Source organism: Ovis aries, chromosome 3 (assembly GCF_016772045.2).
Source record: "Ovis aries strain OAR_USU_Benz2616 breed Rambouillet chromosome 3, ARS-UI_Ramb_v3.0, whole genome shotgun sequence".
In the NCBI taxonomy this organism is placed as follows: domain Eukaryota; kingdom Metazoa; phylum Chordata; class Mammalia; order Artiodactyla; family Bovidae; genus Ovis; species Ovis aries.
This window is the reverse complement of record NC_056056.1, coordinates 38,220,001-38,236,580: the sequence shown is the minus strand read 5'-3', so window position 1 is coordinate 38,236,580 and position 16,580 is coordinate 38,220,001. Positions and strand designations below refer to the sequence as shown.

At 39.2% G+C, this 16,580-nt stretch overlaps 2 protein-coding genes across 8 annotated transcripts in view; both read right to left on the bottom strand.

The window, feature by feature from the left end:
- Window positions 1-16,580, bottom strand: part of C3H2orf42 (chromosome 3 C2orf42 homolog) — a 35,857-nt gene that overhangs the window by 15,716 nt on the left and 3,561 nt on the right. For 2 of the 4 annotated variants that reach the window (XM_012167419.3, XM_042248057.1), the window contains exons 2-5: window positions 8,057-8,334; window positions 6,799-7,633; window positions 5,973-6,083; window positions 761-865 (exon numbers count right to left, since the gene is read on the bottom strand). In XM_012167419.3, the coding sequence (XP_012022809.1) occupies window positions 761-865; window positions 5,973-6,083; window positions 6,799-7,621 (1,039 nt within the window). In that variant the 5' untranslated portion in view covers window positions 7,622-7,633; window positions 8,057-8,334. The remainder of the gene's footprint in view (window positions 1-760; window positions 866-5,972; window positions 6,084-6,798; window positions 7,634-8,056; window positions 8,335-16,580) is intronic. The other 2 variants (XM_042248058.1, XM_004005808.5) reach the window with 1 other exon arrangement.
- Window positions 8,139-16,580, bottom strand: part of TIA1 (TIA1 cytotoxic granule associated RNA binding protein) — a 53,107-nt gene continuing 44,665 nt past the window's right edge. For all 4 annotated transcript variants that reach the window (XM_027966654.3, XM_060411992.1, XM_027966656.3 and 1 more), the window contains one exon: window positions 8,139-8,334. In XM_027966654.3, the coding sequence (XP_027822455.1) occupies window positions 8,139-8,334 (196 nt within the window). The remainder of the gene's footprint in view (window positions 8,335-16,580) is intronic.

Here is a 16,580-nt window from a genome sequence, read left to right as displayed (position 1 = left end):
TTAATTTATTTACTTCCTGACCTTCTACAAACATTTGTTCTTGGAATGTGTAAGTTCTTAACTAGTTAGTTAATTAAGATTTGGTCTTGTACTATTTGCTGACATGACTGAAGTAATTTAGCATGCACACACACATGCACCATCTGCTACTTATGTATTTATTGGTCTTGTCTTCAAAACCAGAGTGTAAGCATAGAGGTGATGTCTAATTTTTAATCACCAGCCAAATTATATGAGAGTTAAGAAGATGTTGATCCCCAAACATACAGGCTTAACTCTTCTGCACAGAAAAGTGATATATATATATATATAAATTTATAAGTTATGTTCAAATCAAGTCATTCTGTCTCAAAAATTCAGAATGATATTCCTGTTACTGCCTTTCAGTGTTTTCAAATTTCACTGATTTTGTGTTTCTTAACAACTATTTATCATTGTATAACTGTAAAATATGTTTCTTCTTCAGTTTTGAACCACCCATACCAACTACATGTGGGTAATGAGCAACAGAAATAAAATATTCTACAAAATCCATGATGCTAAAGCATGTCAGTAATTTTTGTTGCATTTGTTATTTAAAAGACAATTTGGTTGTGAGCCTGTTTGAGGCAGTGGGAGGGATAGCACAGATCTTGGCCTCGGTGCCTGCTATTGTTTCTCTAGGGGGACAACACGCAACATTTCACGTGATTATATTGCTCTGGGCTTATTTAGGATAATTTTCCACCTCTTTACCCTATTCTGGGGAAGGGACACTTACCCTGCCTTTTTAATGAAGAAGCAACCACAGGCTTTTTCAGGCCACTTTTCCTTAGATTACTGCTCACTGCATCTGGAGGTAGCAGGGAACTGTTCGTCTGTGCACCTAAACCACAAGCACCATAGTGTTTAACGAGACGTCTGCAGAGTATAAATCAATTCAACATTAATTTCTGAAGTCTAAAACATATAAAAAGCCTATGCTAATTTCTACATTAGCTTAGCTTAAATTTCTAAAAGGGATTAGCATTAGCCCTTATATATAACATTTAAAGTGTCTTACACTCTTTACAGGAAGTTGGTGAGGGGACTAGAAGCGAAAGGAAGAAAAATTCACCCTTTGTTCTATGTCTCAGACAATCACGATCAAGTTTCTGGTGAAGCAGCGTCCATTTTCTTTTTTATAAAGAGTTTATTTTGCTGGTTTTGTGATTTTAAGGACCTGTGACTACATCCACCTTCATGAATCACTGCCTTGCCATGGTGAAGGGGCTTGCGTAACTCAATGAAGCTAAGAGCCAAGCTGTGCAGGGCCACCGAAGACCAATGGGTCACAGTGGAGAGTTCTGACAAAATGTGTTCCACTGGAGGAGGGAATGGCAAACCATTCCAGTATTCTTGCTGTGAGGACCCCGCGAACTGCACAAAAAGGCAAAAAGATAAGACAATGAAAGGTGAGCTCCATCCCCCTCACTCCCCGTTGCCCCTGAGCTCAGAAAGTGTCCCCTGTGCTACTGGGGAAAAGTGGAGGGCAATCACTAATAGCTCCAGAAAGAATGAAGCAGCTGGGCCAAAGGAGAAATGATGCTCAGTTGTGGATGTGACTGGTGATGGAAGTAAGTCTGATGCTGTAAAGAACAGTATTGCATAGGAACCTGAAATTTTAGGTCCATGAATCAAGGTAAATTGGATGTGGTCAAACAGAAGATGGCAAGAGTGTTGACGACATTTTAGGAATCAGTGAATTAAAATGGATGGGAATGGGTAAATTTAATTCAGATGACCATTATATCTACTACTGTAGGCAAGAATCCCATAGAAGAAATGCAGTAGCCCTCATAATCAACGAAACTCTGAAATGCAGTACTTGGGTGCAGTCCCACAAATGACAGAATGATCTTGGTTCATCTCCAAGGCAAACCATTTAATATCACAGTAATCCAAGTCTATACCACAACCACTGTCACTGAAGAAGCTAAAGTTGACCAGTTCTATGAAGACTTGTAAGACCTTCTAGAACTAACACCAAAAACCCCAATGTCCTATTCATCATAGGGGATTGGAATGCAAAAGCAGGAGGTCAAGAGATACCTGGAGTAATAGGCAAGTTTGGCCTTGGGAGTACAAAATGAAGCAAGGCAAAGGCTAACAGAATTCTGCTAAGAGAATGCACTGGCCACAGCAAACACCCTTTCCTACAACACAGAGATGATTTTACACATGGACATCACCAGATGGTCAATACTGAAATCAGATTGGAGAAGCTCTATACAGTCAGCAAAAACAAGACCTGGAGCTGAAAGTGGCTCAAATCATCAGCTCCTTATAGCAAAATTCAGGCTTAAACTAGAAAGAGCAGAGAAAACCACTAGGCCATTCAGGTACAACCCAAATCAAATTTCCTGTAATTATACAGTGGAGGTGATGAATAGATTCAAGAGATTAGTTCTGGTAAACAGTGTGCCTGAAGAACTATGGACGGAAGTTTGTAATACTGAACAGGAGGCATGGACCAAAACCATCCGCAAGGAAAAGAAATGCAAAAAGGCAAAGTGGTTGTCTGAGGAGGCCTTACAAATAGCTGAGGAAAGAAGAGAAGTGAAAAGCAAGGGAGAAAGGGAAAGGTATACCCAACTGAATGCAGAGTTCCAGAGAACAGCAAGGAGAAACAACAAGTGAAAGTGAAAGTCACTCAGTTGAGTCCGACTCTTTGTGACCCCATAGACTATACAGTGGGTAGCCTTTCCCTTCTCCAGCAGATCTTCCTGACCCAGGAATCAAACCAGGGTCTCCTGCATTGCAGGCTATTCTTTACCAGCTGAGCTATCAGGGAAACACACAGAGAAGCAAGAAGGCCTTCTTCAATGAACAATGTAAAGAAATAGAGGAAAACAACAGAATGGGAAAAGACTTGAGATCTCTTCAAGAAAATTGGAGATTACAAAGGAACATTTCCTGTAAAGATGGGCACAACAAAGGACAAAAATGGTATGGACCTAATAGAAGCAGAAGAGATCAAGAAAAGATGGCAAGAATACACAGAACAACTGTATAAAAAAGATTTTATTGACCCAGATAACCATGATGGTGTGGTCACTCACCTAGAGCCAGACATCCCAGAGTGTGCAGTCAAGTGGGCCTTAGGAAGCACTGCTGCCAATAAAACTAGAGGAGGTCATAGAATTTTAGCACAGCTATTTAAAATCCTGAAAGATGATGCTATTAAAGTGCTGCACTCAATATGTCAGCAAATTTGGAAAACTCAGCAGTGGCCACAGGACTGGAAAAGGTCAATTTTCATCCCAAAGCCTAATAAGGGCAGTACTAAAGAATGTTCAAGCTACCAGACAGCTGCACTTACTTTCCATGCTAGTAAGGTTATGCTCAAAATCCTTCAAGCTAGGCTTCAGCAGTACTTGAATCGAGAACTTCCAGATGTACAAGCTGGATTTAGACAAGGCAGAGGAACCAGAGATTAAATTGCCAACATTCGCTGGATCAGAGAGAAAGTTAGGGAATTCTAGAAAAACATCTTCTTCTGCTTCACTGACTACACTAAAGCCTTTGACTATGTAGATCATAACAAACTGTGGAAAGCCCTTAAAGAGATGGGTATACCAGACCACCTTACCTGCCTCCTGAAAAACCTGTATGTGAGTCAAGAGCAACAGTTAGAACCTTACATAGAACAACTGAATGGTTCAAAATTGAGAAAGGAGTACAACAGGCTGTATATTGTCACTGTGTTTGCTTAACTTATATGCAGAGCACATCATGCAAAATGCAGGGCTGGATGAGTTGCAAACTGGAAACAAGACTGCTAGGAGAAATATCAACAACCTCAGATATACAGATGATACCACCCCAATGGCAGAAAGTGAAGAGGAACTAAAGAGCCTCTTGATGAGGGTGGAAGAGGAGAGTGAAAAAGCTGGCTTAAAACTCAGTATTGGAAAAATGAAGATCAGGGCATCTGGTCCCATCACTTCATTGCAAATAGGGGAAACAGTAGAAGCAATGACAGATTTCCTCTTCTTGGGCTTCAAAATCACTGTGGATGGTGACTGCAGCCATGAACTTAGAAGACGACTGCTTCTTGGAAGGAAAGCTATGACAAACTTAGACAGTGTATTAAAAAGCAAAGACATCACTTTGCTGACAAAGGTCCACATAGTCAAAGCTATGGTCTTTCCAGTAGTCATGTACAGATGTGAGAGTTGGACCAGAAAGAAGGCTGAGTGCTGAAGAATTGATGCTTTCAAAACTGCAGTGCTGGAGAAGACTCTTGAGAGTCCCTTAGACAACAAGAAGATCAAACCAGTCCATCCTAAAGGAAATCAACCCTAAATACTCACTAGAAGGACAGATGCTGAAGCTGAAGCTCTAATACTTTGGCCACCTGACATGAACAGTGGACTCATTGGAAAAGACCCTAATGCTGAGAAAGATTGAAGGCAGAAGTAGAAGAGGGCGACAGATGATGAGAAGGCTGGATGGCATCACCAATTCAATGGACATGAAATTGGGGAAACTCCAAGAGAAGGTGATGGACAAGGAGGCCTGGCAAGCTGCAGTCCATGGGGTCTCAAAGAGTCGAACAACAACAACACCAATTACACCAGGATTACCAGATTTAGCAAAAAAAATTGTTTTTAATTTCCAACAATTTTTTATTGTAAATGTGTTCCAAAGATTACATGGGAAATACTTATACCCCCAAAATTATTCACTGTTTGTATGAAATTCAAATTGAATTGAGTATTCTGTACTTTATCTGGCTACCTGAGTGATCTAACATTTCTACAAACTCCTTACAGTCATTTTTAATGGCTGCCTGGCATTCTATCAAGTGGTTTGTTTAACTATCCCCAGTGGTTGGCCCTTAGTTGCTTCTAATTTTTCATTACTATAAACAAATACCCAATGAGCATCTCTGGACAAAATGTTTTTCCTATATCAAGGATTATTTCCTTTAAAAAAGAGTATTTAAAAGTAGAATTACTGAGTTATAGGGTATACATTTTTTTTTTAATTTCAAGTTTTCTGGGGAAAGACTTATAAGTAAACATTTAACCACAATCTCTACTCTATATTGCTGCCAGAATTCTCTCTCAAAAACACAGAAATAACCAAGTCGCCGTCTCTCCATCTTTCTCCAACTTTCTAGCACCTAAACTATGCACAACCGCTTGACCCGCCTCCAGCAATACGCCCTCTATCTATAGAAACATTTTTCAAGGTTCTTAACAAATACTGCAAACTACTTTTACAAATGAGTAAAGCAACTTACACGACATTAGCCACGCTGAAGAGGCCAATTTGCCTGTGGCCTCCACGTAAAAAAAAAACTTTGCTAACTTGGCATCCAAAAGTATCTTGTTTTAATTCTGTATTTATAAAACATTTGCATTTCTCTCTTCACTAGTGAGCCTAGAGTTTGGTCCACATGTGCAGGCCAGGTAATATTTTCCTTTCACTCAGAGTCTAGGTCTTTTAACACTTATCAACTGTGATACTTTAGCATTTTCACACTGATTTATATGAGTCCTTAATTGACACTGATATATTTGAATTAAAAAAGAAAAAAAATACACATATAATGCCACCTGCTGAAAATGCAGAAAACAAACTATATTTCTAAATTATCATGGAAAATATAATTAAACACTATCACAAATTTTTAAACAAACACCTATCAATGAAAACTTTGTAAGTCTATCCTAAGGCAGATTAAGGTGTAAAACTAGTCTGAAAATGATTCAGGGATGAACAAACATATCAATAATACAAGCAGAGTTTGAGTGGATCTTATACTTGGCCAACAGAACCAACCCTTAGCTTGACAAAGAATTATCAATAAGGGTAAAACTTTTTCAGACAACAACAACAACAACATTACCTCTTGTATTTGCTGAGATTCAGTGAAACATATAAAACAGTAAAACAATATCTAAAGGTCACACCACCAACAAACAAACAAAACCGCTTCTCACCAGATACTTCCTCCTTTTTCCTCTTCTTTGGCTTAGAGGCGGTAGACTCACAAGCTGATACTGGTGATTCTGAATGGCAACCTAACTGGGGCACAATAACCTCCTTTAGACCTAAAATAAAACAAATTTCTGAATTATTAATACTATCTATGAATAACTATGGGTCCCAACCTAGAGAAAAATTACTTTCTAAAAAATCTAAATCCCCAAAACAAATTATAGCATGACTGCCTGCTTTAAAATCAGTTCCGTTAAAGAACCCCCCAAACATACGTTCTTATTCATGGGCCATTAATATGATAAAAGGCTCTACAGAGAAATGTAAAACAAAAAATTTGGGAGCTGCTGCCAGCTGAAGATCATTTAGAAATGAAAATAAAAGCACAAGATGAAAATGTTAAAAACAACGAAAGTCTTGTAGAAACTTTAAAAGATTTTTTTAGCAAAGTACTAGCAAAGTACTAGTACCATCTTCAAAGATAAGAAACAAGCGAGACAAAATAGAAGGTACTTTTTGTTTGTTCTTTGTTTTTACTAACATAGGGCACCTGTAGAAAAGTAAAAAATCAAAGCAAAGCTAACTTTGCTTGATTTATTGTCTCAGTGAAAATGCCCAAGTTTCTTGATTGTTAATTTCAACCAACCAACCAACCAACCAACCTTCATGCAAGTGTGCTGACTGGAATTAAAAGAGGGAATGCTTTTCTTTGGATTTATCTAGCAGCTGCTTCTGAAGGTTGCTAGGACAACCTCCAAATGCCGTCAGTGGGACTCTTTCATTGCTGTTTTAGAAAAACAGAGTAAATGTGTCAACCACACCACCTACCGCTGGAATCAAAGTTTAGGAAGTCTGAGAATTCCTGAGCCAATGTCTCGTCACTGGCAAAGGCACAGATGCAAGCAAAGAAATGAATGCATCTCTGGACCGCCTCATCCTTGGACGCATTTGACTTGTGTGACTTTAGAGTCTGGCAGGAGCAAAAGAAACGGCGTTCAGGCAAGCTTTTGGCACCGATTTTCTGCACAAAGGATGTATGTAAATACCCCAAACTATGCTTCTGGCTTGCTTTGCATTTCACCACCAAAATGTTTTTAGTAATCCTCTGTACAAGGGGACCTGTGGGTTCCGTGGCCAACTGCCAGATGGTTTGCTTGGTTTCTGGGGAGGCCTGCATGGCATTCAGGACTGAGCTCTTTAGAGTCAGAGGGGTGGCCTCTGCCTGGCAGTTCACTGCCAGCTTGATGTGCTGGCACTGGTTCTCCACAACGCCCTGGGTGGCAGCTTTCAGGCATGAGGGCACATAACACCGGCCAGAGCTCAGCTGAGTGATGATGGTCCCGTCCACCGTCTGGATGGTCGTCTCTGAAACACCCAGCTCCACAAAGCATCGGTAATCGGGGCCCCGGTCTCTTTGCCGCACTGAGTAGACTTGCAGATCAGAGCCCGTGATGATTTTGACAGCTTCAACACTAGGCTGCTTCCGGGCGCCGTACCGGAAAATGGTTCCACAGGTCTTGTTCTTACAGCTCAGTCCCCGGGTCCCATTGTATGTGCCACATCGGGGACACTTTCTGATCCCCCTCAGTGTGGCCTTCCCCAAATCAGACAGGAAAGCTGGAACTTTGGTCCTTAGAGAGCTTGGTTCCATTTTTCACAGGTTCTAGAAAAGACAATAAGCGCATCAGCCTGAGTATACACATACAAACACACACACAGTTAAAATCACTTACAATATCTAGTACAGAAAGTAAAGTGAGAAGCTATCCACTATTTTCAAACTATATTCTCAAAGAAAACGTCCATTTAAACCCTCAAATAAAACAAAAGTGCAGGAAACTTTATGAAATATTTCTCAAGAGTCAGTCTTGTTTTATACAACAAGCTAGGTTAATCTAATCTTTTTTTGACCACACCAAGGGATCAATGGCAGTGGAAGCACAGAGTCCTAACCACTGGACTGCCAAGGAATTTCCCAGTTAACCTGATTTCAACATGCACAGATGTTTGACTTGAGCGACTGGAGAATGGGAAAGATGAGTTCTTTCTCTTCCACCATTCCCCACAAAACTCAGACCAATCTTACCTGTATCAACTGCTAGAGTATCCAGAAAACAGTATAACCTGAATTCATAAGACCTAAAAGGTGTTTCATTAGTTTGTGATGATCATAGAAGACAAGTGAAGACGCAACAATTTGCAGAGTAAAAAACACTGTTTAACTCAAGTCTTCTGAAGTTTGAACTCTGTGGTGTAACAATGGAGACATTCTGCCTCCTACTCCTCGGCCAGCCAATGGCGAAGCTCATGCCCAACGTTCCACAGTCAAAGATTCCCACTGCCCTAAGTGGAGACCATAGCAGCCTGTAAGTAAGACAGGAACAAACTATTAAAGTTATACAAAGAGTGACTCTTTCCTTTTAGAAAAGGAAAGTCTTTCACAGATATTTGAGAAATATTTGATAGAAATTATCATGGTTGTTTTATACTTCCAATCACAAGACGGTAAAACAGTGCTAATGTCATTATACAGGGAGCTTTCAAAAACACCTAGAGCCAGGTATATAAATACTCGAACACTCAGCCTTCCTGATAGTAATGCACTGCATTTTTAGAGCACTTTATGCTTTTCAACATGCTTATACGTTCATTATTTTATTTGAATTTCTCCATATTAGTGTCTCATTTGAGCCAAACAACAATGGCTTTTCAGATGAAAATCAAAAAGTTAAGTAACTTGCCTGAGGCCACCTATCAAAATCAGCAGTGTGGTTGCCACTAACCCAGTGTCTGCTGAATGTGAATCTCTGATTTCCCCCCAACATTATGAACATTTTTAAACATATAAAAAAATAGAATTATACAGTCAACCTTCATATACCCACCCACTAGATTCTAAAATTAACCTTTTACTATATTTGTTTATTACATATCCCTTTCTTCATCTATCAATCCCTTTCATATTTTGATGCATTTCAAAGTAAGCTGCAGGTATCAGCAGCATGCATATTAACTAAAGTTCAATATTTTTAATGCTTTTTAAAAAGGTAAATCTGCCTATGATTTTGAAGTAAGGTGTGAGCTTTGCTTTTGCTCTCTGACCCTAAAGAACAGTCTTTTTTTTTTTTCCAGGTGTGCTGAGTGTTGCTGTGTGAGGGCTTTCTCGAGTTGCAGTGCATGGGCTTATTTGCTTACTTGCCCTGCAGCATATGAAATCTTCCCAGACCAGGGATTGAACCGATATCCCCTGCATCAGCAGGTGGATTCTTAACTACTGGACCACCAGGGAAGTTCCCAAAGAATGGTCTTGATAAAAGACTCTCCCTCCACATCTTCTCTAGTCCACTGATTAACAAATTGAAAAGTACAAATAAAAGTCTAGGAATGCCTACATTTTGGTGCTAAGAACTAATCCCCCATGTAATATCTGCTGAGTGAATGAAGTTTTGTGAAATATGATTGATAACAGGGTTTCTCCACCTTGGCATCACACACATTTAGGGCTGGATACTACAAGGAGGGAAAACGGGCCCACCCATCAGCAGAAATTTAGATTAAAGACTTACTGAGCATGGCCTTACCCACCAAAGCAAGACTATTTTCCCCACAGCCAATCCTTCCTATCAGGAAGCTTGCACAAACCTCTTATCCTCATCCATCAGAAGGCAGACAGAATGAAAACCATAATCACAGAAAACTAACCAAACTGATCACATGGATCACAGCTTTGTGTAACTTAATGAAACCATAAGTCATGCTGTGTAGGGCCACTCAAGATAGATGGGTCATGGTGGAGAGTTCTGACAAAACGTGGTCCACTGGAGAAGAGAATGCCAAACCACTTCAGCATTCTTGCCTTGAGAACCCCGTGAGCAGTGTGAAAAGGCAAAAAGATGTAATGCTGAAAGATGAAGCCCCCAGGTCGGTAGGTGTTCAATGTGCTACTGGAGAAGAGCAGATAAATAGCTCCAGAAGGAATGAAGAAGTTGAGCTAAAGTGGAGATGACACCCAGATGTAGCTGTACTTGGTAGTGGAAGTAAAGTCCGATGCTGTAAAGAACAACGTGGCATAGGAATCTGGAATGTTAGGTCCACGAATTAAGGTAAATTGGATGTGGTCAAACAGGAGATGGCAAGAGGGAACACCGACATTTTAGGAGTCTGAACTAAAATGGACGGGAATGGGTGAATTTAATTCAGGTGACCATTATATATCTACTACTGTGGGCAAGAACGTCTTAGAAGAAATCTCATAGTCAACAAAAGAGTTCAAAATGCAGTACTTGGGTGCAATCTCAAAAATGAGAGAATGATCTCGGTTTGTTCCAAGGCAAACCATTCAATATCACAGTAATCCAGGTCTATGCCCCAACCACTAATGCCAAAGAAGCTGGAGTTGACCAGTTCTATGAAGACCTACAAGACCTTCTAGAACTAACACCAAAAAAAAGATGTCCTTTTCATAATAGGGGAATGTAATGCAAAAGTAGGAAGTCAAGAGATACCTGGAGTAACAGGCAAGTTAAGCAGGGCAAAGGCTAACAGAGTTTTCCTGAGAGAATGCACTGGTCATAGCAAACACACTCTTCCAACAACACAAAAGACAACTCTACACATGGACATCACCAGATGGTCAATACCAAAATCAGACTGATTATATTCTTTGTGGCCAAAGATGGAGAATTTTTATACAGTCAGCAAAAACAAGGCCAGGAGCTGACTGTGGCTCATATTATGAACTCCTTATTGGAAAATTCAGACTTATATTGAAGAAAGTAGGGAAAACCACTAGGCCATTCAGGTATGACTTAAATCAAACCCCTAATGATTATACAGTTGAAGTGACAAATAGATTCAAGGGATTAGATCTGACTGAGTGCCTGAAGAATTATGGATGGAGGTTCATCACATTGCACAGGAAGTGGTAACCAAAACCATCCCCAAGAAAAAGAAATGCAAAGTGGTTGTCTGAAGAGGCCTTTCAAATAGCTGAGAAAAGAAGACAAGCTAAAGGAATCTGAATGCAGAGTTCCAAAGAATACCAAAGAGAGGTAAGAAAGCCATCTTAAGTGAACAATGCAAAGAAATAGAGGAAAACAATAGAATGGGAAAGACTAGAGATCTCTTCAAGAAAAAGGGAACATTTCATGCAAAGATGGGCACAATAAAGGACAGAAACAGTATGGACCTAACAGAAGCAGAAGATATTAAGAAGAGGTAGCAAGACTACACAGAACTATACCAAAAAAGGTCTTAATGACCTGGACAACCACAATGGTGTGATTACTCACCTAGAGCCAGACATCCTAGAGTGTGAAGTCAAGTAGGCCTTAGGAAGTATTGCTAAGAACAAAGCTAGTGAAGGTGATGGAATTCCAGTTGAGGTATTTCAAAATCTAAAAAATGATGCTGTTAGAGTGCTGCACTCGATATGCCAGCAAATTTGGAAAACTCAGCAGTGGCCACAAGACTGGAAAAGGTCAGTTTTCATTCCAGTCCCAAAGAAGGGCAAAGCCAAAGAATGTTCACACTATTGCACAATTGCATTCATTTCACATGCTAGCAAGGTAATACTCAAAATCCTTCAAGCTAGGCTTCAACAGTATGTGAATTGAGAACTTCCAGATGTACAAGCTGGGTTTAGAAAAGGCAGAGGAACCAGATATCAAATAGCCAACATCTGCTGGATCATAGAAAAAGCACAGAAATTCCAGAAAAACATCTACTTTTGCTTCATTGACCACCCTAAAGTCTTTGTCTGGATCACAACAAACTGTGGAAAATTCTCAAAGAGATGTGAATACCAGACCACTTTATCTGCATCTGAGAAACCTGTATGGAGGTCAAGAAGCAACAGTTAGAACTGGACATGGAAAAACAGACTGGTTCAAAATTGGGAAAGGAGTATGTCAAGGTTGTCCCCTGCTTATTTAACTTATATGGAGAGTACATCATGCGAAATGCCGGGCTGGATGAAGCACAAGCTGGAATCAAGACCGCCGGGGGAAATATCAGTAACCTCAGATACGCAGATGACACCACCATTATGGCAGAAAGCAAAGAGGAACTAAAGACCCTCTTGATGAAAGTGATAGAGAAGAGTGAAAAAGCTGGCTTAAAACTCAACATTCAAAAAACCAAGATCATGGCATCTGGTCTCATCACTTCATGGCAAATAGATGGGGAAACAATGGAAATAGTGACAGACTTTTATTTTCTTGGGCTCCAAAATCACTGCATATGGTGAGTGAAGCCATGAAATTAAAAGATGCTTGCTCCTCAAAAGAAAAGCTATGACCAACCTAGACAGCATATTAAAAAGCAGAGATATTACTTTGCCGACAAAGGTCCATACAGTCAAAGCTATAGTCTTTCCATCATGTACAGATGTGAGAATTGGACCAGAAAGAAGGCTGAGTGCCTAAGAATTGATGCTTTCTAACTGTGATGCAGAAGACTCTTGAGAGTCCCTTCAACAGCAAGGAGATCAAATCAGTCAATCCTAAAGGAAATCAACCCTGAATACTCATTGGAAGGATTGATACTGAAGCTGAAGCTATAATACTTTGGCCACCTGATGTGAAGAGCTGATTCACTGGAAAAGACCCTGATGCTGGGAAAGACTGAGAGCAGGAGGAAAAGGGGATGACAAAAGATGAGATGGTTGGGTGGCATCACCTACTCGATGGACATGAGTTTGAGCAAATTCCGGGAGATAATGAAGGACAGGGAAGGCTGGCATGCTGCAGTTCGTGGGGGTTACAAAGAGTCAGACACAACTGAGCAACTGAACAAGAACAACAACTATTATGGGGGGCTATCCTATGTGTCATAGGATGTTTAGTAGCATCCCGGGTTTCCACCACTAGATGCCAGTAGCAGTCAACATGTCCTCCCCAAGTTATAAAAAAACAAAAATGTCTCCAGATATTGCTAAATGTCCTCCTGGGGGGCAAAATCACCCCTTTAAAAACACCTAGAGACATTAGCCTGTTTACACAGCATTTCCTTCTGAGGTCAATACACTTTTTTGGTAGGTATTCTCAATCAGTCAAACGTGGGTTCTTAGGAAAGAATGTTGTTCCAAAGCTGATTATCTCTATGACCAAATCTTTTAAATTCTGAGCTTCAGATTGCTTTATATATAAATCAATTTTAAAATTACACTGATGATGATTTCATATTAATATTAAAGTGAGAAAACAGAACTTTGCTCATTAAGGGAGGATCTATTTGCTAGTTATAGTTTATTTTGTAAATAAATCATTTAAGTCTATGATCTTGCAAAAGCAGACTAAAGGACTAATGACCCTTTTATGCCCTACTTTCACTACCCCCACTTGCCCTTCCACCCCACAAATCCTCACTTTTCAAGAGTAAATACAGTTAACAGGCTGGCATATATCCATCAGACTATTTTCTGTGTTTACGAATAAATATATATATGTACACATGTGGGATTTTGGTTTTAGAAAAACTGAGTCACATTATACTCAGTGTCCTCAAGTTTGCATTCTTAATATTTTACCACAGTTGACCCATCTCTATCAATGAGTTTTAGTTCTAGACAATGTTGCAATTAACATCTTAAACACTGGCTTTAGTATATAGGTGCAAGTATTTCAGTAGAAAAGATTTTGAACATTGTTTCTAGTTTTCTTAATTTATTGGGTACAGAATAAAATTTTATTGGGAGACAGAAGTTTGACTTCTAAAAATGTTATTATTGTCTTATTCATCCTATCTCACTTTCTATACTCAAATACATTCCAAGCAGATAAAATATTCAAACACAAAAAAATGGAACCATCAATACACTAGAACAAAAAGAGGAGGCAATTTTTTCTTAAAATATTTGTTAAAGATATCAGATTGAAGATGGCCTACATGACACAATACCCAGAATCCAGAAAATAGTAAACATTAAATCTAGAAATGATTAATTTTTTCCTATTTATCAGTGTTTTTTTTTTTAACTTCTTTATTGAGGTATATTTTACATACCGTAACATAAACCCATTTAAGTGTAAAATTCAATAATACTGTTTATAGAGTTGGGTATCCATCACGACAATTAAATTTTAGAACACTTCTATCACCCCATAAAAGAGCCCTCTTGTCTTCTGGAGTCAATCACCACGCCCACCCTTAGGTAATCACTAACCTGCTTTCCGTCTCTATAGATTTACCTTTCCTGGACACTTCATATAGATGGGATCATACAATATGCGGCCTTTTATGTCTGGCTTCTTTCACTCAACATGTTTTCAAGGTTCTACCATATTGTAGCATGTATCAGTACTTCATTCCTTTACACTGCTGAATGGCATTCCACTGTATGGCTATATCATTTTGTTTATCGGTTGATCACCTTATACATACTTGGATCATTTCCACTTCAGGGTTATCATGAACAATACTGTCGAGCACATTAACATGCAAGTCTCTGTGTAGACAACTGTCTTCATTTCTCTTGGGTAGAAACCGAGAATTAGAGTTACTGAGTGGTAGGGTAATTTTAAATTTACCTCAATAAAGAAGTTAAAGAAAAAAAAAAAACACTGATAAATAGGAGTAGTCAGACTTCCCTGTAGCTCAAATGGTAAAGAATCTGTGTGCAGTGTAGAAGAACAGGGTTTGATCCCTGGGTCAGGAAGTTCATCTGGAGAAAGGAATGGCAATCCATTCCAGTATTTTTGCCTGGAGAATCCCATGGACAGAGAAGCCTGGCGGGCTACAGTTCGTGGGGTCACAAAGAGTCAGACACGACTGAGCGACTAACACTTCAGGGTAAGTTTAAGTGTAACGTTTTAAGAAACTGCCAAAGTGTTTTCCAGAGTGACTGTGCCATTTTACATTGCACCACCAGCATTATACATTCTCACAAACTTTCTCTACTTCCTGGCCAGCACGTGTTATTGTCCCCTTGGTTATGGCCGTTAGATTATAATGGGTGTGAAGTGGTACCTCACTGGGGTTTTTACTGCATTTCCCTAGTGAATAATGATGTTGGTAACATTTCGCATGCTTATTTAGTCATATGTCTATCTCTTTGGGGAAATAACTATTCAAATATTTGACCCAGTTTAAAATTATGACTCATTTGATTACGTGAAAATGGTATTTTTCTTTATGGAAAAAAGTACCTTAGACTAAGTTCAAAGATGAAAACAAACTAAACAACCAAAGCAGTGGAAGGCTTGTATAGTGAAAACTACAAAACATAATTGAAAGAGATTAAAGACCTAGAAAACGGAAAGGCATTTTTTCATGTTCATGAACCAGAAGAGTTGATCTTATTAAGATGGCACTACTCTTCAAACTGATCTACAGATCCAGTGTAATGTATTCCTATTAAAATCCTAGATACCTTTTTCTGCAGAAATTGACAAGATGATCCTAAAATTCATACGGAGATGCAAGGGACTTGGAAGAGCCAGAAAATCTTGAGAAAGAACAAAGTAGAAGGTCTCTCACTTCCTGATTTCAAAATTTACTACACAGCAAATTAAGACAATGTGGATAGAGAAGGAACAAATACTGTATTACATCACTTACATGTAGAACCTAAAAAAACTATAACTCACAGAAGTAGAATGGAATGCTAGTTGCCAGGGGCCTAGGGCATTGGAGAAACCAGGAGATGTTAGTGAAAGGGTACAAACTTTCAGTTGTAAGATGAATAAGTTCTGGGAATCTAATGTACAACACAGTTACAGTGGTTAAGAATCCACCTTGCAATGCAGGGGGGACATGGGTTCAATCCCTAGTCCAGAAGATTTCACACACTGTGGGGCAACTAAGCCGGTGTGCCACAACTACTGAGCCCACATTCTAGAGCCTGTGAGCCACAGGCTGTGCACCCTAAAGCCCTTGCTTTGCAAGAAGACAAGCAACCAGAATGAGCAGCCCACACAGCACAGCTAGAGAGTAGCCCCTGCTCACTGCAACTAGAGAAAGCCTGGGTGCAGTAATGAAGATACAGGGCTTTGAAATCTTTATTCCAAAAAGAATAAATGATTTTTAAAAAAGAAATGGTAATTATGTGAAGTGATGGAAGCATTAGGTAATGCTATAGTAGTAATCATTTTGCAATGTAAGTGTGTTACACTTTAAACTTACACAATGTTATATGTCAATTACATCTCAATAAAATTGGGGGGGAACGACAATGTGACAATAGACATACAGATAGATATAGAAACCAATGAAATAGTATTGAGAATTCAAAAGTAAACTCTCTCATTTATGGTCAGTTGATATTCAACAAGGATGCCAAGATCCATTAGTGGATAAAGGACAGTCCCACCAACAAATGGCGCTGGGACAATACATAGCCACCTGCAAAGGAATGAAGTTGGATCCCTGTTTCACACTGTATATAAAAATTAACCCAAAGTGGATTGTAGACATAAATGTAAGAGCTAAAACTATAAAACTCTTAGGAAGAAATACAGGCATATATCTTTGTGACCCTGGAATAGGAAATTGTATCTTAGATATGACACCAACAGCCTGAGTGACAAAAGAAAAAAATAGAAAAATTCATCTTAATCAAAATTAAGAACAACTGTGCATCAAGAAAGTAAAAAGATAACCCACAGAATGGG